The sequence below is a fragment of the Somniosus microcephalus genome, chromosome 19 (genome assembly GCF_052327205.1).
Source record: "Somniosus microcephalus isolate GS21.2 chromosome 19, FLI_Smic_1.0, whole genome shotgun sequence".
Taxonomy (NCBI): domain Eukaryota; kingdom Metazoa; phylum Chordata; class Chondrichthyes; order Squaliformes; family Somniosidae; genus Somniosus; species Somniosus microcephalus.
In genome coordinates, this window is record NC_141005.1 from 34,967,974 (window position 1) to 34,992,225 (window position 24,252).

General features: G+C 46.4%; 1 protein-coding gene across 1 annotated transcript in view; it reads left to right on the plus strand.

Moving 5' to 3' along the window:
* Positions 1-24,252, plus strand: part of dtx1 (deltex 1, E3 ubiquitin ligase) — a 348,134-nt gene that overhangs the window by 302,749 nt on the left and 21,133 nt on the right. The window contains exons 5-6 of the mRNA XM_085961523.1: positions 14,631-14,692; positions 22,859-23,017. Of these exons, the coding sequence (XP_085817649.1) occupies positions 14,631-14,692; positions 22,859-23,017 (221 nt within the window). The remainder of the gene's footprint in view (positions 1-14,630; positions 14,693-22,858; positions 23,018-24,252) is intronic.

Consider the following 24,252-nt stretch of genomic DNA (forward strand, 5'->3'; position numbering starts at 1 on the left):
TATGTCCTCCTCACTTATTACTTTCCCTCCCATCTTAGTATCATCTGCAAACTTTGATATGTTACACTCGGTCCCCTCCTCCAAATCGTTAATATAGATTGTAAAGAGTTGGGGACCCAGCATTGACCCCTGCGGAACACCACTAGTTACTGATTGCCAGTCTGAGAATGAACCATTTATCTCAACTCTCTGCCTTCTGTTAGATAGCCAATCCTCTATCCATGCCAGAATATTACCCCCAATCCCGTGATTTTTTATCTTAAGCAATAATCTTTTGTGTGGCACCTTGTCAAATGCCTTTTGGAAGTCTAAATACACTACGTCCACTGGTTCCCCTTTATCCACCCTATACATTACTTCTTCAAAGAACTCCAGCAAATTTGTCAAACATGACTTCCCCTTCATAAAACCATGCTGACTTTGTCCTATTAAATTATGATTATCCAAATGTTCTGTTACTGTCTCCTTAATAATGGACTCCAAAATTTTACCTACCACAGATGTGTTAGGCTAACCGGTCTATAGTTTCCAGCCTTCTGTCTACTGCCCTTTTTAAATAAGGGTGTTACATTAGCAGTTTTCCAGTCTGCTGGGACCTTTGCCGAGTCCAGGGAGTTTTGGAAAATTATTACCAATGCATCCACAATCCCTACCGCCACTTCCCTCAAGACCCTAGGATGTAAGCCATCAGGTCCAGGTGATTTATCTGCCTTGAGTCCCATTATTTTACCGAGTACCACTTCCTTAGTGATTTTGATCGTGTTTAGCTCCCCCCACCCCCTTTAGCCCCCTGTTTGTCCAGTGTTGGGATATTCTTAGTGTCTTCTACTGTAAAGACTGATGTAAAATATTCATTCAGTGTTTTTGCCATCTCCATATTTCCCACCATTAATTTCCCGGTCTCATCCTCTAAGGGACCAACATTTACTTTAGCCACCCTTTTTCTTTTTATATAACTATAAAAACTCTTACTATCTGTTTTTATATTTTTTGCTAATTTACTTTCATAATCTATCTTCCCTTTCTTAATCAATCTTTTTGTTATTTTTTGCTGTCTTTTAAAGTTTTCCCAATCCTCTATCCTCCCACTAGATTTGGCTACCTTATATGCCCTTGTTTTTAGTCGAATACTATCCTTAATTTCTTTACTTAGCCACGGATGGCTGTCTTTTCTTTTACACCCTTTTCTTCTCAGTGGAATATATATTTTTTGGAAGTTGTAAAATAACTCCTGAAATGTACACCACTGATCATGTATCGTCTTACCCTTTAATCTATTTTCCCAATCCACTGTACTCAATTCCGCTCTCATACCTTCATAGTCTCCTTTATTCAAGCTTAGCACGCTTGTTTGAGATCCAACCTTCTCACCCTCTAATTGAATATGGAATTCAACCATGTTATGGTCACTCATTCCAAGGGGATCCTTTACTAGGACATTTTTAATTAATCCTGTCTCGTTACACTGGACCAGATCTAAGGTTGCTTGCCCCCTGGTCGGTTCAGTTACATACTGCTCAAGAAACCCATCCCTAATACACTCAATGAACTCATCCTCAAGGCAGCCCTGCCCAATTTGATTTGTCCAATTAATATGATAGTTAAAATCCCCCATAATTATAGATGTTCCCTTATTACAAGCCTCAACTATTTCCTGATTGATACTCTGTCCAACAGAGTTGCCACTGTTCGGAGGCCTATAGACTACGCCCACTAGTGTTTTTTTCCCCTTATTATTCCTTACCTCCACCCAAACTGTTTCATTATCCTGATCTTTTGACCCAATATCATTTCTCTGTATTACAGTGATTCCTTCCTTTAGTAACATAGCCACCCCACCTCCCCTTCCTTCCTGCCTGTCCTTCCTGATCGTTAAATAACCTGGTATGTTTAATTCCCAGGCATTGTCACCCTGCAGCCATGTTTCTGTAATGGCCACAAGATCATACCCATATGTAGTTATTTGTGCCATTAACTCGTCTATTTTGTTACGAATGCTACGTGCATTCGGATAGAGAACTTTCAAAGATGTTTTGTGACACTTAGTTCCTGCTTTTGCCCTTTTTACTACTTTACCTTTTACTCCATACCTTCTGCCCCTTCCTGACACGCTCTGATTTTTAATTTCCCCACTGCTACCTAAGTCTATGACCTTCTCTGTTGTCATTTTTATTATTTGCTCTCTAGGAACCTCCCCCCCACTAGTTAGTTTAAAGCCCTCTCTACAGCCCTAGTTATATGATCCGCCAGGACTCTAGTCCCAGCACTGGCCAAGTGAAGCCCGTCCCAACGGAACAGCTCCCTCCTGCCCCAGTACTGGTGCCAGTGTCCCAGGAAGCAAAACCCATTTCTCCCACACCAGTCTTTGAGCCACGCATTTAACTCTCTAATTTTATTTGTCCTAGCCAAATTCGCTCGTGCCTCAGGTAATAATCCAGAGATTATTACCCTTGTGGTTCTGCTTTTTAATTTGGCCCCTAGCTGCTCAAACTCCCTCAGCAGAACCTCCTTCCTTGTCCTATCTATGTCGTTGGTACCAACATGGACCACGACAACTGGATCCTCCCCCTCCCACTCCAAGTTTCTCTCCAGTCCAGAGGAGATGTCCTTAACCCTGGCACCGGGCAGGCAACACAGCCTTCGGGACTCTCGCTCTCAGCTGCAAAGAACTCTATCTATCCCCCTAACGATACTATCCCCAACCACTACAACATTTCTTTTAACTCCCCCCACTTGAATGGCCCCCTGCTCCACGGTGCTGTGGCCAGGTTGCTCATCCTCCCTGCAGTCCCTGCTCCTGCCCCCACAGGGAGTAAGAGCCTCGAACCTGTTGGACAAGTGCAAGGGCTGCGGCTCCTCCAACACTACCTCCTGGATCCCCGTACCTGCCTCACTTCTAGTCACACCATCCTGACCCTGGCCACGGACTACATCTGAATTAATTAATCTAATTGGTGTGACTACCTCGTGATACACAGAGTCCAGGTAACTCTCCCCCTCCCTGATGTGTCTCAGTGTTTGAAGCTCGGACTCCAGCTCTTCAAAACGGAGCCGGAGTTCCTCGAGCAGCCAACGCTTACTGCAAATGTGATCACCGTGAACATCAATGGTGTCCACCAGCTCCCACATATTGCAGCAGCAACACATCGCCTGATCTCCCATTCTATGTAATTAATTAAATTTATTAATATTATTCTTAAATATCCTCTGCCCCGATTCTAGATGGTGAATATCACACCTTAGAAACTATAAACCAAAAAGATTTAAGCTTAAAAGGGAGAAATACTCACCAACCAATCACTTACCTGCTTTCTGGTGACGTCACACTTGGAGGGAAGGAGAGAGGTAAAAAGTAATCCGAGTTCCCAGACTGGAGACTGGTAGGCCTTACCTGGTCTCTGGGGCCTTTTATAGCCCCGCTCTGCCGCTCAGGATTCCCGCCGACGCTGTGAGGCCTTACCTGGTCTCTGAGGCCTTTTACAGCGCCACTCTGCCGCTCGAGATTCCCGCCGACGCTGTGAGGCCTTACCTGGTCTCTGGGGCCTTTTATAGCCCCGCTCTGCCGCTCGAGATTCCCGCCGACGCTGTGAGGCCTTACCTGGTCTCTGGGGCCTTTTATAGCCCCGCTCTGCCGCTCAGGATTCCCGCCGACGCTGTGAGGCCTTACCTGGTCTCTGGGACTTTTATAGCCCCGCTCTGCCGCTCAGGATTCCCGCCGACGCTGTGAGGCCTTACCTGGTCTCTGGGGCCTTTTATAGCCCCGCTCTGCCGCTCAGGATTCCCGCCGACGCTGTGAGGCCTTACCTGGTCTCTGGGGCCTTTTATAGCCCCGCTCTGCCGCTCAGTCCTCCCCGTACACTGCCCCCCCCCCCGTACACTGTCCCCCCCCCGTACACTGTCCCCCCCCCCGTACACTGTCCCCCCCCCGTACACTGTCCCCCCCCGTACACTGTCCCCCCCCGTACACTGTCCCCCCCCCCGTTCACTGTCCCCCCCCCGTACACTGCCCCCCCCGTACACTGTCCCCCCCCGTACACTGTCCCCCCCCGTACACTGTCCCCCCCCCGTACACTGTCCCCCCCCCGTACACTGTCCCCCCCCCCGTACACTGTCCCCCCCCCGTACACTGTCCCCCCCCGTACACTGTCCCCCCCCCCGTACACTGTCCCCCCCCGTACACTGTCCCCCCCCGTACACTGTCCCCCTCCCGTACACTGTCCCCCCCCCGTACACTGTCCCCCCCCCCGTACACTGTCCCCCTCCCGTACACTGTCCCCCCCCCGTACACTGTCCCCCCCCCGTACACTGTCCCCCCCCCGTACACTGTCCCCCCCCCGTACACTGTCCCCCCCCCGTACACTGTCTCCCCCCCCCGTACACTGTCCCCCCCCCGTACACTGTCCCCCCCCCGTACACTGTCCCCCCCCGTACACTGTCCCCCCCCCGTACACTGTCCCCCCCCCGTACACTGTCCCCCCCGTACACTGTCTCCCCCCCCCCCCCCCCAGTGAGCTTTCACTGTTATTTCCTGTTCCCGTGAGTTTGCCTTTACTTTCCAACGTGAGTATTTTCATCACAGATGTTCACATTGCTGCAAATTGTGACCCATTGCTGGTAAATTGGCAGTCCAGGGTTTCTGTTACATATAAGTACCGGACACTTGAAGTATATAAATTCTTATTGCAGCCACATAAAAAATTCAGTTTAATGCAATTTTTCCTCATTCTTAGCTTCACATCAGCACTTTAAACCACATCACTGTATCTGCCCATTGGAACTGGCCTTTCAGGAATGTGGTGTGATTATCAAGTTACTCTGAGTGATGCTCTGCTCTCCCAGCGCTATTAAAGCCTGAATTCTGAAAAATGTATTAATTTAGAGCTAATGAGCGCAAAATTGGTATGAAGCCTCCCTTGGGGTTGTTGGGAGATTAAAAGGCTTTTTAATGTCAGACTGCTGCACAGAATCTCGGTGTTACCCCTGACCATTTCAACAGCCTTTTATTACATTAGAATTTAAAGTGAAATCCCCAAATGGAAATGAAATCTTTTTACATCTGCGAAACATTTATAATATCCACTGTGTTCTTGTTCATTGCTATTAATTTGCATAATGCAGAATTCTGCAACTCAGTGATCCAGCCCTTCCTGTTATCTAATTTAAGGTTACAAATGGCACTTGTGCTCATCCCTAAATCTGACCTTTGTTTGCTGTTACATACAAACTATCAGAATTTTGTTTTTCAATCTACAGCAGTGCAAACTAGACCTACCTCGGGTGTCCATGTCTTGCTGGCACCAATTCAGCTGCGTTGCTAGCCACTATAATTGTGCATCGCCCCCCTCCTCCCATATCGCCCCCCTCCTCCCATATCGCCCCCCCTCCTCCCATATCGCCCCCCCTCCCATATCGCCCCCCCTCCCATATCGCCCCCCTCCTCCCATATCGCCCCCCTCCTCCCATATCGCCCCCCTCCTCCCATATCGCCCCCCTCCTCCCATATCGCCCCCTCCTCCCATATCGCCCCCCCTCCTCCCATATCGCCCCCCCCTCCTCCCATATCGCCCCCCTCCCATATCGCCCCCTCCTCCCATATCGCCCCCCTCCTCCCATATCGCCCCCCTCCTCCCATATCGCCCCCTCCTCCCATATCACCCCCCTCCTCCCATATCGCCCCCCCTCCTCCCATATCGCGCCCCCTCCTCCCATATCGCCCCCCTCCTCCCATATCGCCCCCCTCCTCCCATATCGCCCCCCTCCTCCCATATCGCCCCCCTCCTCCCATATCGCCCCCCTCCTCCCATATCGCCCACTCCTCCCATATCGCCCCCCTCCTCCCATATCGCCCCCTCCTCCCATATCGCCCCCTCCTCCCGTATCGCCCCCTCCTCCCGTATCGCCCCCCTCCTCCCATATCGCCCCCTCCTCCCATATCGCCCCCCTCCTCCCATATCGCCCCCTCCTCCCATATCGCCCCCCTCCTCCCATATCGCCCCCCTCCTCCCATATCGCCCCCCCTCCTCCCATATCGCCCCCCTCCTCCCATATTGCCCCTCCTCCCATATCGCCCCCTCCTCCCATATCGCCCCCCCTCCTCCCATATCGCCCCCCCTCCTCCCATATCGCCCCCCTCCTCCCATATCGCCCCCCTCCTCCCATATCGCCCCCCTCCTCCCATATCGCCCCCCTCCTCCCATATCGCCCCCCTCCTCCCATATCGCCCCCCTCCTCCCATATCGCCCCCCTCCTCCATATCGCCCCCCCTCCTCCCATATCGCCCCCCCCTCCTCCCATATCGCCCCCCCCTCCTCCCATATCGCCCCCCACTCCCATATCGCCCCCTCCTCCCATATCGCCCCCTCCTCCCATATCGCCCCCCTCCTCCCATATCGACCCCCCTCCTCCCATATCGACCCCCCTCCTCCCATATCGCCCCCCTCCTCCCATATCGCCCCCTCCTCCCATATCGCCCCCCTCCTCTCATATCGCCCCCTCCTCCCATATCCAGCCCCCCTCCTCCAATATCGCCCCCCTCCTCCCATATCGCCCCCCATCTCCCATATCACCCCCGTCCTCCCATATCGCCCCCCCTCCTCCCATATCGCCCCCTCCTCCCATATCGCCCCCCTCCTCCAATATCGACCCCCTCCTCCCATATCGCCCCCCATCTCCCATATCACCCCCCGTCCTCCCATATTGCCCCCCCTCCTCCCATATCGCCCCCCCCTCCTCCCATATCACCACCCCATCTCCCATATTACCTCCAACTCTTCCCGTTCCACCCACCGCTGCTCAAAACTGCAGCTCATCCCATATCACCGAGTGTGGCATCAAGGAGCCCTAGTAAAATTGAAGTCAATGGGAATCGGGGGGGGAAAAGCTCCACTAGCTGGAGTCATACCTAGCACAAAGGAAGATGGTTGTGGTCGTTGGAGGTCAATCATCACAGCCCCAGGACATCGCTGCAGGAGCTCCTCAGGGCAGTGTCCTAGGCCCAACCATCTTCAGCTGCTTCATCAATGACTTTCCCTCCATCATAAGGTCAGAAGTGAGGATGTTCGCTGATGATTGCACAGTGTTCAGTTCCATTCACAACTCCTCAGATAATGAAGCAGTCCATGCCCGAATGCAGCAAGACCTGGATGCCATTCAAGCTTTGGCGGAAAAGTGCCAAGTAACATTCGTGCCACACACAAGTGCCAGGCAATGACTATCTCCAACAAGCGAGAGTCTAACCATCACCCCTTGACATTCAACGGTATTACCATCGCCGAATCCCCCACCATCAACATCCCGGGGGGGGGTCACCATTGACCAGAAACTTAACTGGACCAGCCACATAAATACTGTGGCTACAAGAGCAGGTCAGAGGCGAGGTATTCTGTGGCGAGTATCTCACCTCCTGACTCCCCAAAGCCTTTCCACCATCTACAAGGCACAAGTCAGGAGTGTGATGGAATACTCTCCACTTGCCTGGATGAGTGCAGCTCCAACAACACTCAAGAAGCTCGACACCATCCAGGACAAAGCAGCCCGCTTGATTGGCACCCCATCCACCACCTTAAACATTCACTCCCTCCACCACTGGTGTACTGTGGCTGCAGTGTGTACCATCTACAAGATGCACTGCAGCAACTCGCCAAGGCTTCTTCGGCAGCACCTCCCAAACCCGCGACCTCTTCCACCTAGAAGGACAAGGGCAGCAGGCGCATGGGAACACCACCACCTCCAAGCTCCCCTCCAAGTCACACACCATCCTGACTTGGAAATATATTGCTGATCCTTCATCGTCGCTGGATCAAAATCCTGGAACCCCTTCCCTAACAGCATTGTGGGAGTACCTTCACCACATGGACTGCAGCGGTTCAAGAAGGCGGCTCACCACGACTTTCTCGAGGGCAATTGGGGACGGGCAATAATTGCTGGCTTTGCCAGTGACGCCCACATCCCAGGAACGAATAAAAAAACCTCCCACTATTCCTGTTCCACTACTCATTTCATCCACCACCCTTCTTATACCATGCACCCATTTGTAATACCACACTCTGAATCATAAGACTAAAATCCACATCTTCATCATATATATGTGGTACACACATAGTCTGCATGTATTCAACATACATACATGTATGCATGATGTATATACATTGCATGGCACTCTCCCAATGACTTGGTGAATTTACCTAGTGAGTAGCTAGGCTGTGCGTAACAGGAAGCTCCCAGGTTGGTTTATGTTGAGTTAGACAACCTTAACCAGGATGTTCGTAGAGATGTTACAATTGGCCTCAGTGCCCAGTTTGGGGGAAGGGTGGGGAAATTAGCCAAGGTTCCCACTCTTGATCTATTTCCAACAAACCCTGCAGAGAGTGCAAGTGTTTGGGTGGGGGCAGGATCGTTTTCGGCTATGACACCTCTCCCTGTGTTCACGGTTAAAGCTCATGGTCACTTGGGTGAGATACCAAAGGGATATCATGCCAGTGGAAACCTAAAGAGTCAACACCTTCAGGAGTGGAATGGAGGAGGGAAAACCCTTGGGGGAAATTAGATTAAATACATAAAGAATGAAGCTCCCAGCAGGATAAAATTCAGCATGTTAGCGGCTGGCGGGGGGCCAACGGGGCGCTCAGGCAGTAGCGCCGTGGCGGAGCGAATCCTGCGCCGCAGGGCACGTTCGCCGGCCCCGTAGCGCCGGCGATAGCAGTTAGCGCCTTGGCATCTTTCCGCCATGCAGATCGTGACGTCACCGATCTGCAAACTTCAGTAGCGCCTCACACCGACCGCGCCAGGGAGTGGAGGCGGGAACCAGCCGGCTGGCGGGACGCTACTTAAAGCGACGCGCCCCAGCTGTCGAGGAACTTCCGTTCGAAAGGTCAGTTATGAGTGGCAGAGAGCGCAGGATGTATCCGCTGTCAAATAAAGGCTGCTTAGTCCACGGAGTGTTGCGAGCCACGAAAGGACTTTGCATTTCATCTCACAGCATATCGCCGTTCTGCACTCCCCAAATCATCGGGGGCTGGTGTGCAGACTCCAGTGACCCTCCCCTTTAATGGCTGGAAGGCGCCTGCGCCAATGCTCACTCCCGATTATACAACACCTCATATTCCTTATCGCGTGGAGCCTGATGCCACTCACCTACGCCACTAATGCCTGATTTAGCATTCCCCTACATTCTTTGAGCGCTGAGACTGAATTTAGCGGGCAGCGAGATTGATTAGTGCCCAGCGTTAAACTTCCAACTTCTCAAAAGTTAGCGCCCACAGTAACTGCCAGTCTGCTTAACGCCTTAAATAAATTAATCACGACTAAATCTAGAAAATGGATCTTTTACAACACCCAACCCTACATACCCCTTCACTCATCAGGACTCTGTATTGCAACAAAATGGTAAGTGTGCAATTGAACCCTTCATGTTATAGTATCAGGTTAAAAGGAGGATTGCTTTAACAATTTCAATTTGAAGACTACAAAGAAGTTGGCTCCAACTAAAAGATTTTTTGTTTGTTTTCATCAAAAAGAATTGTGGCAGTGAATAGGAAGCAGAGAAAATTTGCATTGGTTTTCTTGTTGGGTGTTGAGTTCCAGCTGGCAGATTCAAGGCAGTGCTACCGCTTCAGCTGTTTTGGGACAGTTACTTTCTCATTGCATTCGGGACATTTTTAGGGCCATCCATAAGCCCCTCTTTGCATTTGACTTGGAAAATGCTCTTCAATACTCTGTGTACAGTATCCATTTACCCAGGAGACCGACATCTGAGAAATGTAAGCTCCACTTGGTAACAACCAAATGGGTTTAAGCAATGTATAGAATTAAATCTGCAGCTTGTTCATTACAATAATGGTTCCCTGAGGGTGTGCTGGAAAATGCCCAGACCTTCAGTAATACCTTGTCTTTGCATTGATGACAATTAGCAGCACACTCTCTGTTGACAGTTAGGTCGGCAGTGAGTGCACTGCTGTTTCCCCCAACTCCTTGCCCTGCATTGATCAATGGATCAGTTTACAGTTTGTTCTTCCTATGGGTTAATCTGTCGCTCCTTGTGTGTTATGAAGACCTTGCTGACAGAACCCGTTCACTGTTTTAACTACCGTAACGTCCATTGCAGTGGTGCCCCTTTTACATTGCTTAGATGTTTCTAGCTTAAGCAGTTCCACCATGTGCTGGCACTTTAGAATGTGCCCCATTTTACATTGAGACCTGGATTTTGGAACATCAGCACAAGGAAATACAGGAAACTTTTTTTTATCCGGCACCGACGGGACCGACGTGGTGCTGGTTCATCAAAAATTCCAGATAACCGAAAGCTATAGTAAAAAAAACGGAGAGATGATAGCTCCGTATAAAGCAACAAACCCTTGCTTAGCAACAGGTTCAGAACAATGGCCACAAGTTCCAAGCATCTCTGTAGCTTAGCAACAGCTGCAGCCACACCCTTGCACAGCAACAGCTCGAGGAAGGCAAGGACAATATGAAATAAAACTTACCTGAACCTACTCCTGAATTTTGCCGGTTAACCGAGATTTCCGGTTATTTTAGGTGCCGGTAAATCGAAAGTTTCCTGTAAATGGCCATGAATGTGTTTAAAATCGTGACTTCATTTTCTGCCCACGGGCCTTCCCTAACGTCAGGGCGACTTCTGCAGGCCAGGAGTGCAAAAATCATATTGCTGACCTATACAGACAAAGTGTTCAGTTTATCTACAGCCAGTAGCATTCAGTGACACATTTATAGTCACTCATTGTAAGAGTGCTGTCTCTGGAAGAACCCAAGAAAATCATCTGCAGAGCTGTTTTTGGTTCCTTTGGAAGCTGTATCATTCCTTCATTTAAAGTACAGTGTTCCTGCCAAATTTGTAGCTGTCTTCGATGGCAGCAATGTAATATAAAGGGAGCACAACTCAGATTCTCTTACTCCCAATCCATCGGTAAGATTCCCTTTTCTTGATTTTTGTTCCTACATTTAAGAATTAGATCATAATTACGAAAGCCTGGGATGTTCTCATTTCACTCCTATGTTGGATAATTACTAACTCATGAATCATCAGGCAAATGTGCAGAGTGAAATGCTTTTGCTATTAGGGATTAGCAGATGATTTGGTTTTTCAGCAAGAATCTTCTGTCCTTGGTTTTTAAGTAAACAATAATTATTTCCAGTTCAGTATTAGTAATGAATGATAATTCCACACCAATGTACGTACAGCTCCTCATTCATTATTTCTACAGGGGTGTGACTGTACTTGCCTGCTGTCTTTTTTTCCCCGTTTATTAATGTCACCAGTGAGATGTTGAGCCACAATTTGCTGTAAAAATAATGGTGAGGCTAATGGTGCTCGTCATTATTTATGCACAAACAGCACAACAGGTTCAGGCAAAGGGCAGACGCAAGGATAAACGCGGATGTCCAAAAGTGGCTGTCCGAGTTACGCCGCTTCGCCGTGAGCTTTGTGAAAACAGCATTTCGCTGTCTGCCTCACCATTGAAATGCATTGAATCTCGGGAAGCTGTTGTATTTGCACGATAGATAAAAACTAAATTCGCCACAGAAAGTTAAGTCTTGTCCATTTTAGTCTAAGTACTCTTTTAACGACGTGATAAGTGTTAATTACTGCCAAAGAACCTCTCTGACACTGAAAATTAACTGTTGCAAGTGTGGAGTCTCATTCCATCAGCTTTTAATTGTTGTTGGAAATTTTAAAAAGGTAAAATTAAAAAAATAATAATTTTCCTTTCTATCTTTTTTCTCTCTCTTAATCCAATCTTTCTTTTCCTCTCTCTCTTTCTTTTTCTGTATCTGATTTGATATTGAATTCACCCACTCTAATTTACACTTGTCAATCCTTGCACTGTTAATTTCACAATCCTTCAGTCTGATTGGTTAAGGAGATACACAGTTGCTTGCCCTGTTCACTAAGGTCCCAGATGTGGTGTTTCCCTCACCGCGACATTATCAGCTCGCACTTTCAGCAACTTACCACATAAAAAATTTAAAAACCTAAACGGGCATGGGCAAGTCTAACTAACGTCACACGCTGTTCGATGCCCTGCCACATCAAATGATGGCCTGTTACTTATTAAACTATGCTACACCAATCCTTTGTAGCAGTGTCAAGCTTTTCAAAATTTGCTTTTGGGATGCAGGCAGCGTTAGCAAGGCTGCATTTATTGCTCATCCCCAGTTGCCCATAGGTGGTGTCCAGGCCTTCTCCTTAAAAAAAAAAAAAAAAAATTCGTTCTGGGATGTGGGCGTCACTGGCAAGGCCAGCATTTATTGCCCGTTCCTAATTGCCCTTGAGAAGGTGGGTGTGACCCGCCTTCTTGAACCGCTGCAATCCGTGTGGTGAAGGTACTCCCACAGTGCTGTTAGGGTCCAGGACTTTGACACAGCGACAATGAAGGAATGGCAATATATTTCCAAGTCAGGATGATGTGTAACTTGGAGGGGAACTTCCCATGTGCCTGCTGCCCTTGTCCTTCTAAGTGGTAGAGTCCCTGCTCCAGTCCCTGTGGAAATGATGCTCCCACAATGGTATTCGCTAGGAAATTCCAGGATTTTGACCCAGCAATGATGAAGTGATATGTCCAGCCTGGATGTTGTCCAGGTCCTGCTGTAGGCTGGCATGGACTGCTCCCTTATTGGAGGTGTTGCAAATGGAGCTGAACATTGTAGAATCGTCAACCCAACTCCTGATCTTGTGACAGAGGGAAGGTCATTGATGAAACAATGAAAGATGCTTGGGTCAAGGACACTCTCCTGAGGAACACTTACAGCAATGCCCTGGGGCTGCATTGATTGACCTCTGACAACCATGACCATCTTCCCATGTGTTCGGTTTGACTCCAACCACTGGAGGGTTTTTCTATTGACCCCCATTGCTCTGAGTTTTGCTCGGGCTCTTTGAATGCTGCCTTGATATTCCAGTAGAGACCCAAGAACATTAACATCTATGGGATTGAAGGGGAGGTGGAGCACAACTTTCAAATATTATAACTGAAATGGAAAAATCAGGGGGGTAAATTTGACTTTAGACAATAGCGTAAAAGGCCCGATATTGGCTCAGTCACCCATTGAGCCCCTCTCCCGATTTTCATTATCATTGGCTTTAATAGACAAAAAAATCATTAAAGGTGTTTAACTGGGAGACCGAGCCAATATCGCACGGTTTACACTATTAGCCAAAGTCAGTATTTAACCCCCCCCCCCCCCACACAAGTGTCCACATCCTCTCCAGCCTTTGAATTGGGCATTTAAACAGCAAGCAATTTGTTAGCAGCGTGTGGACTGAATTACATCAGTAAGTCGTTGGGCTGCTGATAAGGAAGGGAGCACTGTGGTGCTGATGTACATTTCCTGCAGTGCAGGGACTACAGCTGTGGAGGGTGCCATTTTCCATTTTCCCACTTTATTTTACCTCTTTAACCTGGGTAACCCATTGACCATCACATCTCATTTACACTGGGGCCGAGAGGAGGGGGCGCGGAGAGAGAGAGGGGGATGGATAATCAGAGGATTTTCCTGGTATTTGTTGCTGAAAGACTCAGCCTACTCTGAGCAATTAGACAATGGGTTCTTTGCATCAAAAAAGACAGACAAGACCTCAGTTAAATGTTTCATTCAAGAGACACTGCCCCCACCAGCACCACAGAATCATAGAATGATACAGCACAGGAGGAGGCCACTTGGCCCATCATGTCTGTGCTGGCTCTTTGAAAGAGCTGACCAATATGTCCCACTTCCCTGCCCTTTCCCCATAGTCCTGCATATTTTCCCCCTTCAAGTGTATATCCAATTCTCATTTGAAAGTTGTTCTTAAATCTGCTTCCACCGCCCTTTCAGGCAGTGCATTCCAGAACATCATGACTCGCTGCATAAAAATGTTTTTCCTCACGTCGCCTCTGGTACTTTTGCCAATTATCTTAAAGCTCCATGCTCCCTTAGCACTGTACCTCTTAGCTACAAGGTCATGAGAGAAGAGAGAAAGGCCCAACAAAGAGTGGGGTAAAGATGAAACTAATTTTTATAGCATTGTTTCAGAAACAAATAAATAGTCTCTTAAATGATGCCACGTACAATTCGTAGTCAATGATTAATGATGCATTTCTGCTTATCCCTTGAAACCTGTCTTTGCGTTTGAAGTCTTGCTTCTATCAATTACCATCTGTCCCATTTAGACTGTAGAGTAATGGTGCTGAGTTTTCAGCATTGGCTGAGGATTGGCATAAACTACAGGATAAAGACCGAAAAAAAAATACTTATTTTCCAAAATGCATTCTTAAACTGGGAAAAGAACCAATGTTGCTAGAGAATTCGCAATGATGGAAAAGGCTGTCAAACTCTTTGAAGTATGAACCCATGTTTATTGGATTCTGTAGTCATTACAGACCACAAACAAGGTTATTGTGCGCAGAGGCACTCCGGCAGTGCTTAATAGGCAGTGTCGGCCCTGTGGAAAATAGTTTAGGGTCCTCAACCTTCTGTCATCATTTTTGTGTGCGAGATGCTGCCTTTGCAGAATTCTACTAATAAAGTAGGCTGACCTACATACAGCACCTGAAATGCTGGAGTGAGGGATTTTTTTTTCCCCTTTCTGGTGTCACAGGTAATTAAAGGATGTGTGATCTCTTTCTCTCTCACAGGAAAAGCTCCAGAGGACGTGGTGCGAAGATACATGCAGAAGGTCAAGAATCCGCCAGATGAGGTGAGGGTTACCTATCAAACTGTCCCTCAGTCAGAGCACTACAGAAAGACCAGAAGGTGATAGGTGTCTGTGGCAATTCACTTCACCTACTCTCTGTCATTATTTCCATCTACATGGCAGGAACTAAAACTATGCTCATTACAGCTGCAACATTTGAACCAAATGCCAGTGTGATTTTATTGTGTCCTTCAAACAACATGAAAAATATGCTACTGTTTTATGCTGGATGAATAGAAATCTGGCCTGAACTGGGAGATTATTTTTAACATAATAAATGAAAAAGGACGTGTGTGTTTCTAGGACAAAACATCTCCGTTTGTATGTCTGTTTCTCTCACTGTGCTTTTCATTGATTCATCATTTGTTCTGGGACTTCTTTGTGTCAAATTTCTCGACTGTCATTGTCTCTGATTCTGAATTATCTTTGTCTGTGATCATGTTCCTATCTGTCTCTGTAAATGACTGGAATAGACTGCATTTTTATAATGTGCTTTCTAACAAACTAATAATAAAGACTATATTTGGTGATGAAATCCCAGCCTCCCCATCCTACCTAACGTTCCTGCCAAAAGAAAGAAAGACTTGCATTTCTATAGCGCTTCTCACAACCTCAGGACATCCCAAACAACTTTACAGCCAATGAAGTACTTTTGAAGTGTAGTCACTGTAATATATCGTTTTAATTAATTCTCATGTTCAAAACCATTGGTGGCCACTGTTTGGATTTACATCTTCATTGAGGCAGTGTGAAAAATAGGCCAACTCCATATCTTCAATCCACAGAGCTCCTTCTTGAAGCATTTTTGTCATCATTTTATGCAAACCTTACAGCATGCTGTAGAACTCAAAATCATTTTACTGTACTGTGTTGTATCATGATAAATTTATTAATATAGAATTCCAAATTACGAAATCATTTCCTACTTGTTACAACAACTTACATTTGAATAGCGTCTTTAACCTAGGAAAAGGTCCCACGGTGCTTCACAGGAGCATAAATAGACAAATTTTGACAGCAAGCCAAAGAAGGAGACATTAGGAGCGTTGAATAAAAACTTGGTCAAAGACATGGGGGAAAAATTCAGTTGGTTTGCACCTCCTGTTAGCGCCTTAAGAGGGTGCTAATGGGGTGCAAAGCAACTAGCGCCCGTGCGCGGCAATGTTTGCGCCGCTCACTAAATTAACTAGATATTTTGCGGCAGCGCTAAACACTACCGCCATGATCTCCTGCGCCGGCAGATCGTGACGTGAGTCGAGTGTGCAACGCCCCGGTAGCGCCCCGGACCGGATATTGAGTGGCGTCCCCTGTCTTACCGCCTGCCGCTAGCAACGACGGGTTGAAGGGAGCGTTTTTAAGTCGAGAAGGGACTGGGGGAGCGCTATTTAAAGGCAACCTCTTCCTGCCGTTTTTTGTCAGCGAAATGTTTGCACCACGCATTCTGAGTGAGAGAGAGAGAGACTGCAGGAGATATTCAAAGCTGTGTTGAGGAGTTTTGGGTACTGAGCAGCACTTTACAGGTTCTTTCTGATTTGATCTTCCTTGCATCGATTTAGAAGACACTGTGGGGGCTGCACTCTGAGCTCTTTCCCTGGGTCTCTCCATTGTTCTTTCCAGCAGATTTAATGTACAGGTCTCTCCAGGCCGCGATTCAAGGCTGCAATGAGCAGGGTGTGGAAGGACAGCAAGATTGACCCTCCCCTTTAAGAACTGGCTGGCGCCAGTGTGTCTGTGTTCCATTGCTGACTGACATCACATGAGCTTCACCAGCGCTCTGAGGTAATGCCTTGCTCCTCGGCCTTTGTGCCTTAAGAGAGGTGTGTAGCGCCTGATTTAGCGCTCCAATCACTTCCAGGGGCGATAGAAGCCAAGTTTGCAGTCGGAAGCGATAATTAGCGCCAGGCGCTAAACTTTGCGCACGGCCGATAATGGCGCCCCAAATGGGGCGATACCAAATTTCTCCCCCATAGGTTTTAAGAATGGCCTTAACGGAGGAGCAGTTTAGAGAGGGAATTCCACATCTTAGGGTGTAGACGGCTGAAGGAACAGTCGCCAATAGTGGGGTGATGGGTGAGTCTTGATTTAAAAAAAGGGCAGCAGACTTTTGGATGAACTCAAAGTTTATGGAGAGTGGAGTATTCAGTATAATTTTTGCCATTTGATGTCACAATAGAGCTCATTGTATACAATAATCTGACGTTTGTTGGAGCTCATTAGCTAGTCACAATTCACTTGAATTTAATATGGAAAAAACATTTAATACTTTTAGCACATCACAGAGCTGGCTTTTATCTCTTGGAATGTGCCTTAATTACTGAACCTGAAGGCCATGTATTGCTGTGATAAACCTCAAGCACATTACCGTGTAATTTGCACATTTCCCAGTTCTTTATTTTATTATTTTTCCACTCTTAATTTCCTGTCTAACCTTTTCACTCTATTTCTATCCTTTGTCACAGTTGGTTGCCTAGTTGCATAAGTAGGATTTTGGGCATGGCAGTAAGGAGCCACAGCTAAAACATTTAAACTGTCGATGTGACAGTAAGGAGTACAACTGAATCACTTAAACTATGGATATAATAACTACTGTACAGTCAGGCATTTGCTGGAGAATTAAAATTGACACTTTAAATTATTAGAATTTTGCTTACACCTGAACACGTCTCCAATATATCTTCCGCTAGTCCACTGCTTAGTCATGAAAATGGCACTGACAGCTATGAATTTCATCAATTAACCAAAAACAGCTGTACACTCAAAAATGGAAACGCTGGACAGAAAAATGAAGGCAGTTCGGGGAAGATCGGTAGTGCAGTGGAACATCAGCCATCCAAGGAGCAGGTCATAGATACAGGTCTGGGGCCTGCCTGACACTTAAGATCATTGGCCTAGAAATTGGACCTTGTTGCACCCGCTTTACAGGTGAAAAACATTCCAATGAGGGCCAATTTCAGGGACCAATGTCCTGCACACCAAGGATGCCTGAAAGATGCCCGTCCGATACTGGGTCAGGCTGTTTTTCAGGCATCCGGGGCGGCCACCTAAAACAGGCATTAGGCCCGTCATTAGCATATGCAAGCGGCCTAACGTCTGCTTTTGGACCCCTCTGAGAAATTGGGCTGCCCTGAGCTCAGGTTTTACCCCTGCTCCCCCCAACCAGCACTTAACCTGAGGCTGCTGCTGGTGAGGTAGGGGGCCTGAAATTCATTCCTGCAGAACAGCGAGCTGGAGCCTGTGAGGCCCGAGCCCCAATTCCGGGTCGGCCACAGGCCTCCCGATTTGGACGCGCGTTGCGGCCGTATCGGCGCCAACGGATTTCCCCCCTCATTGTCTCTTTTGGAGGCTACATTATTACAGGAACTGGGACCACTGAGGTGGGGGTGAGGGACCTGGTTGACTCATTCAGCCATAAATACATTTCCTGTTGACCAATGAGGAGCAGCATTGAGTGAGTTGTGACGAAGGTCATGCTCTATTGTCCTGGCTCAAGGAGGTTGCAATGTGACGAGTAGCTCCTACAGGACATGACCGTGGTGAGGAGGGGATGAAATCAAGGATTTTAGAAAGAAAATATCTGTTTGTGGCTTTCACTGGACTGCTCGATCGATTTAACATGAATACTGGATGTGCTCTTTATACTAATACAGTATAATAATAACACGGCTGATGTCTACTACAGGTAGACTATCCTTTATCCGAAAACCTTGGGACCAGCTGTGTTTCGGTTTTCGGAATTTTTTGGATTTCAGAAGGTTTTGACAACAAACACTGTTGCTTAGCAACAGCTTGTAAACACTCGGGCCCTGCCTTGGAAGCGTCTCTGAAGCTGTTGCTAAGCTACAGAGACTCTTTCCACAGCCTGACTGTTTAAAAAAATGCTAGGGGAAGTAAAAAAATGCTAGGGGAAGAAAAAAACCTAACAAAACGGCTGCTGATTTCTGCCGTTAGATCGAGGTTTCCGGCTCCCCCTGCTCCGTATCTGAATTCCTTGACTTAGCGGGGGTCTGGGGCTCGACTGCCGCCGCCAGTTGTGGGAAAGCCGGATATCGGCTGACTCCTACACTAAGCTGGCCCGCAAATCAGGTCGGGGCGGGGGGGGGGAAGAAAAGACTATCGGACGGGCCGCTGCAGCTATCGGACGGGTCGCTGTATTGTTGGGTTCACTCTCCCGGTACCTCCTTCACACTGCCCGGCTCGGCCTGCAATCTCCTACCCAGGAGGGAACTCTGTGACCCTCTGCCCTGCTCACAGGGAAAGGCAGAGCTCCCGGACCACTCCTGTCATGTTTGGCGCCACTCGGGTCATGTCGTGCGCATGACTTACGCTCCACGAAAAAACTTTCGGTTTTTAGAGGTTTTCGGTTTTCAGAAGTGCGGATAAAGGATAGTCTACCTGTAACAGAAAATAGCTTGGAACTCCTGCAATAGGTAAAGCACAATCCATGTATATTTTAAATAAGGATGCTTTTAATAAACATAGTCACTAACTACTTATAGTACTGGATTAGCAATGCGGGTGGACTGATTTCAAATCCCAGCAGAGCAAATTGCCAAACTGAATTCAATAGATCTGGCAATTTGACCATAAAAAAAAACCTGCTAGATTATTGTAATAACTAATCCAGCCTGTATGTGACTCCAGTCCACACTTTGAGATTGACTTCTAATTCCTTCAATGCAACTAGGGATAGCAGTAAATGCAGCTTTGCCTTTGTTGCCTACACTTCAAAAATAAATATTTTTCTCATTATGATTAACTTCTCATTGTCTCCTCCTTCAGTTTCCGAAATCCTAACAAATTAAAAATATTATGCATCAGTTTTTGAATTGATTTTCCTGTGAAACTTTTTGTTCAGCAATCTGTTACTAATGCACTGAAGTTTAAATTCAATCAGCTATTGATTTCTGCACAATGGGCAGATTCTTGAAGGAATTTCAATTCACTCAGATGCAAAGGGAGATGCAATTAAAACCAGGGCATTGTCTCTTCAAGATGGATAATCAATCTGGCTTTCATATGTAATAGTTAAATTAAAGTAATTTATTTATCTAATAGTAGTTGGGATTGTCCTTTGGAAAGCAAGAAAAGTATGAGACTACAACCAGCATTGGCATTTTTCCACCTTTTCCTATCACAAAAGGAAAGTGTAGATCATAAAATCATAGAATGATACAGCACAGAAACAGGCCCTTTGGCCTATTCAGTCTGTCGGTATTTTTCTCTACATGGACCTTCTAGTCTAACCCTACACTCCTGCTTGCTCCCCATACCTTTAATAGTCCTCTTTTTCAAGCAACCATCTGAATCCCTTTTTAATAGAATTTGTGGATTCTGCTTCTACCACAATATTTTTTATTTCTAATTCGTCTTTTAATTGGATTTGTGATTATCTTAAATTGGTGCCCCTTAACCAGCAAAGTCTCGATCATTCGGTGTTTCGCTCATAAAATTATTTTCCAAACAAACTGATGTTCTTCTAAATCCTAACGAGAAGCAGTTATGGACAACTCTTCATCAATACTTTTTTGACGCAAGGTCAGATCATTTCTGAATTTTTTTTCCAGCACTTTCACACTGGGAGTTGCTCACCAGCACAATACAACAGAAATGAGGTAAATTCCAACATTGCCCAGGATCCAACATTTGGTGTGAAATCAGACAGGCAGAAAATAGGCGCCTCTTTCTGAATGGTCCCCCTCCAATGGTGCGGATGGCACTTGGGCGCACTAAAAAGGGGGAGAGCAACCTTTGGAGGTTGCAGATCTCTGCTTTAGCACCGTTCTCCCAGAGCCTGAGCCCTAGTGTAAAACTGCTGCTTGTTCTCATTTTCTTTCCTCCTATCCTGAATGTCATGACTGGTGCAGTTGTACTGTTCCATGGGTGCCATCAACCCTCTGCTACCTCGCGGAAGTGGTCCCCCTTCATTCTTAGTCCATACAGTGAGCCCTAGCAGAGTGCTTAACTGTGGGGACATCGCCTCCAGGCGGCACATCGATACATTAACTTTTCCAGGAGAGGCGTCCTAGCTGACTTTTTGCCCTCTCCTTAGCCCAGGGGAGCTGGGGCAACTGTAGAATCACCACTGCTGCCCTGGTTTGAGAGAGTTAACTCAGCGTAGCCCAGGCATCAAACCAGGGACTTTCTTGGTCTGTTTCGCTTATTACCACACGCCGCATTTCTAGACTAAGCCATTAGTCAAGCCCCTAAGATCATACCTTCTAATGGCCGCAGAACAAATGGAGTAATCTCTTTTACACCTAATTTGGAATCAATTATCCACAATGATGCAGCAGAAGAATGGTATCAGAGGAGTTATGGCCTTGAACAACATAACATCCTGCTGGACAGGTGCAGGCAACCTGTGTCCTGCTGTGGATGGCAGCCTCATTATCGTGGATCTTAATTATTTGAGTGGGTTGCACCGGAAGTGGTAATAACTAACTAACGAAGAACTCCATTGCCAAAAGTCACTGCCGGACTTCGAAAGACTTATCTGTTGAGCAGTGGGGTGCAAAGGGCTATTGTTTCATAAACAAACATGTGCTGACCAGAGTTTAACATTTTCAGTGTATTATCAATAGAAATATATGCCTTCATTAAATTATTTTAAATGTTGTAATAAATTATAAATCTGTGTGAAGTTTTAATTAGTTGAAAGGCTTGTTTAATTCCATAGAAGAGACACTGAAGAGCTAAGTTTGCTTTTAGAAGTGCTGCACAACTGTTTTTGGTGACTGTGAAATCTATTAGCACCTTTAAAAAGTGATCAATGATCCCCTCCCCCCACCCCCCCCCAGTGATTTAATAGCTAAATGCACACATGGTATGACACCGAGTCATACAGATCAAGAGGGTCCCAGGTTCAATTGCTGGTCTGTGCTGAGTTAACCAATCTCAGCCAGAGAAGCAGTAGGAGTGCTACAGTTGGCCTCAGCATCCCTTGGCTTTGACTCAGTTGACACAGACAACTGCATCCTGTCCCACACTAATTCCTGTTCACCCATCATCCCCATCCCCACTGACCTAGATTGGCTCCTTGTCTCCCAATGACATTGAATTAAAAATCTTCCTCCTTATCTTCAAATTCCATCACACCCTAGCTCAGCAGCCTCCTCCATTCTTGCCATGCCATTGCATCCTCCAACTTCAGCCTTTGGTGCATTTGCACCATTGTTGGAAGATCTTTCAGTCACCACAGCCCTACCTCTAGAGTTCCCTCCCTAAACCTCTCTGCCTTTACACTTCTCTCCCTACCTTTGAAAACCTTCTCAAAATCCATCCAGCAACCTTTTTGCCACCAAGCTTCTCGTCACCTCTTGTAACCCTCCCACCATGGCTTAGCAGCATTCCTTTACAATTTTCTATTCCTTTCTCCCTCTCTCCCCCCCCCCCACCCCCCATGAAACACCTTGGGATATTTTCTACATTAATGTTGCTTAAACGTTTGTTTGCATGGGCATTGGGTGAAGACAGGATTGCGCTCAGCTGTGATGCCCTCTCTAGGTTCACATATGAAGAATGACCACTTAGATGATACACGAGAGGGCTGGCAGCCACATCTCAGTAATGGGTATTTACCTTCAGTAAAGGAAGGGGCAATGAAGTGAGGTGCTTACAGTTAAATGTTTTAACTTCTCCCATTTGGGACCATGTGGAAGCTGGTTGGATGGCATCAAGTTCTCCATTCTGTGGACACAATTAACTATTTCATGCAGAAATTCAAAGAGGCGTCACTCAGTGGTCATCTGCACGGTTCCACAATCCAGTTAGAGGCATTTAAGGTTCGACCAAGAGTGTTTTATTTATAGAATAAACATAGAGATTTGCCCATTTGAAACCTGGTCCAACAATAGCTGGCATCAGATGAAAATTGCAGTTACAGTTTGAATTGAAATAATTCCTACTTTAGATATGGTCTAGCTATGGCCGGTAACATTAGTTATTGCTGTAGATAACTTAATCATAGTTTAATCAAAATATCCCCCATTTCAGGTACGGTGCGGTGAGAGCTGATTTCCCAAGGTGTTGCTGAATCAGAGGTGAAGTGAGTTAACGGAAGCCTCAGATTACTTACAATAGCAAGTCTCTACAGAAAGCAAGAGGACGGAGACTAGTTTGACTGAATTGGATTCTTTCTCATTTGTAATTGTGTTATTTTTCTGTTATCAGGATTGCACCATATGTATGGAAAGGCTGGTCAGCTCGTCAGGCTACGAGGGTGTCCTGAGCCTGAAAGGAGTGAAACCGGAACTAGTTGGAAAGCTCAGTAAATGCAGTCACATGTACCACCTCCTATGTCTCGTGGCCATGTACAACAATGGCAACAAGGTGAGATCAGCCTGCCAGCAGATAACATGGATCCTGAAGCACTGGAAGTAACGACTGCATTTCTGTTGTTAGCTTTTTTTCTCAATTTGTAAGACTTAACATTATCTTTTTTTTTTGCTTCAGTCAAAAACCTCTGTCAAGAAAGAAGCTATATAGAGCTGAGTTATAACTTTCGGAGATAAAAAAAAATTATATCCAACAGGTACAATGTGCCAAAAAAAGATTGATTAAAATAGTATGATGGTATGTGAATTCAAGGAAGATTTGTAGAGTAAACGAGAAACAGGTAGTTTGTGTGCACATCACATGGCGCAAAGTCATAATTTTATCTAATGTAGCATCAATTTCAGTTAATCAGTAGAATAAAAAATATGTGAACATAAGAAAGTAGTTATGTGAAACAGCCGGGCAACCCATCTAGCTTGTTCTTCATGGGCACTCATTGGCCTAGTTGGCTGAGAGTCAAGCAATGGAGTGTGATGTGGGAGTTATAATTGGGTCACTAAGTAAAAGTAAATTTGTGCTATCTACAATTGGCTCAATTTGACAATGATCTAGAGAAAAATAGATAGTTGGGAATGATCACTGGGGAATAAGCTTATCAGATGGCATCATGAACTACAAGACCGAAATTCAAACAGTGCACAACCATCACCAGGACCTCTGATGTAATTGTTCACATGCAGCCATTTTCTAAAGTAATATAACAAATAGTTCCTGTGACTTTTGGGTCCTTTTTCTTTTTGATATCAAAGGGTCTCATGGTGGAGACCAGTGACCAGGGCAATCTATGTAATTGTAGCAAGTCATAATCTATAGTCGATTACTACAAAATATACACACAGTTTTTTTTTTAAGAGTTTTATTCAGTTCCTATGTCTCCAGTTATTTTCCCTCCTCGCTTGGTTCTCCCACATCGCACTCCATTGCTTGACTCTTAGGCTTGGTAAATGATCGCCTAACAGTTCCATGACTTGCTGCTCTTGAGCTAGTTGCTAGCCGATGCCTGTGAGTGGCATGGATTAATTGACTCATCTCCTGATTCTCACTCTAAGGTCAGATCTTGTTCGCTACCATGAACTCAAAATGTTCAAAGCATGTTGATGAGCCTCTGCTTTTCATTGTATTGTAGAACAAATCTAGAACAATGGAGGGGTTCAGGCAACTAAAGCTAGACAGTGGAATGCCAGGTTTCAAGTTTTTTAATTTGTTCTCGGGATATGGATGACGCTGGC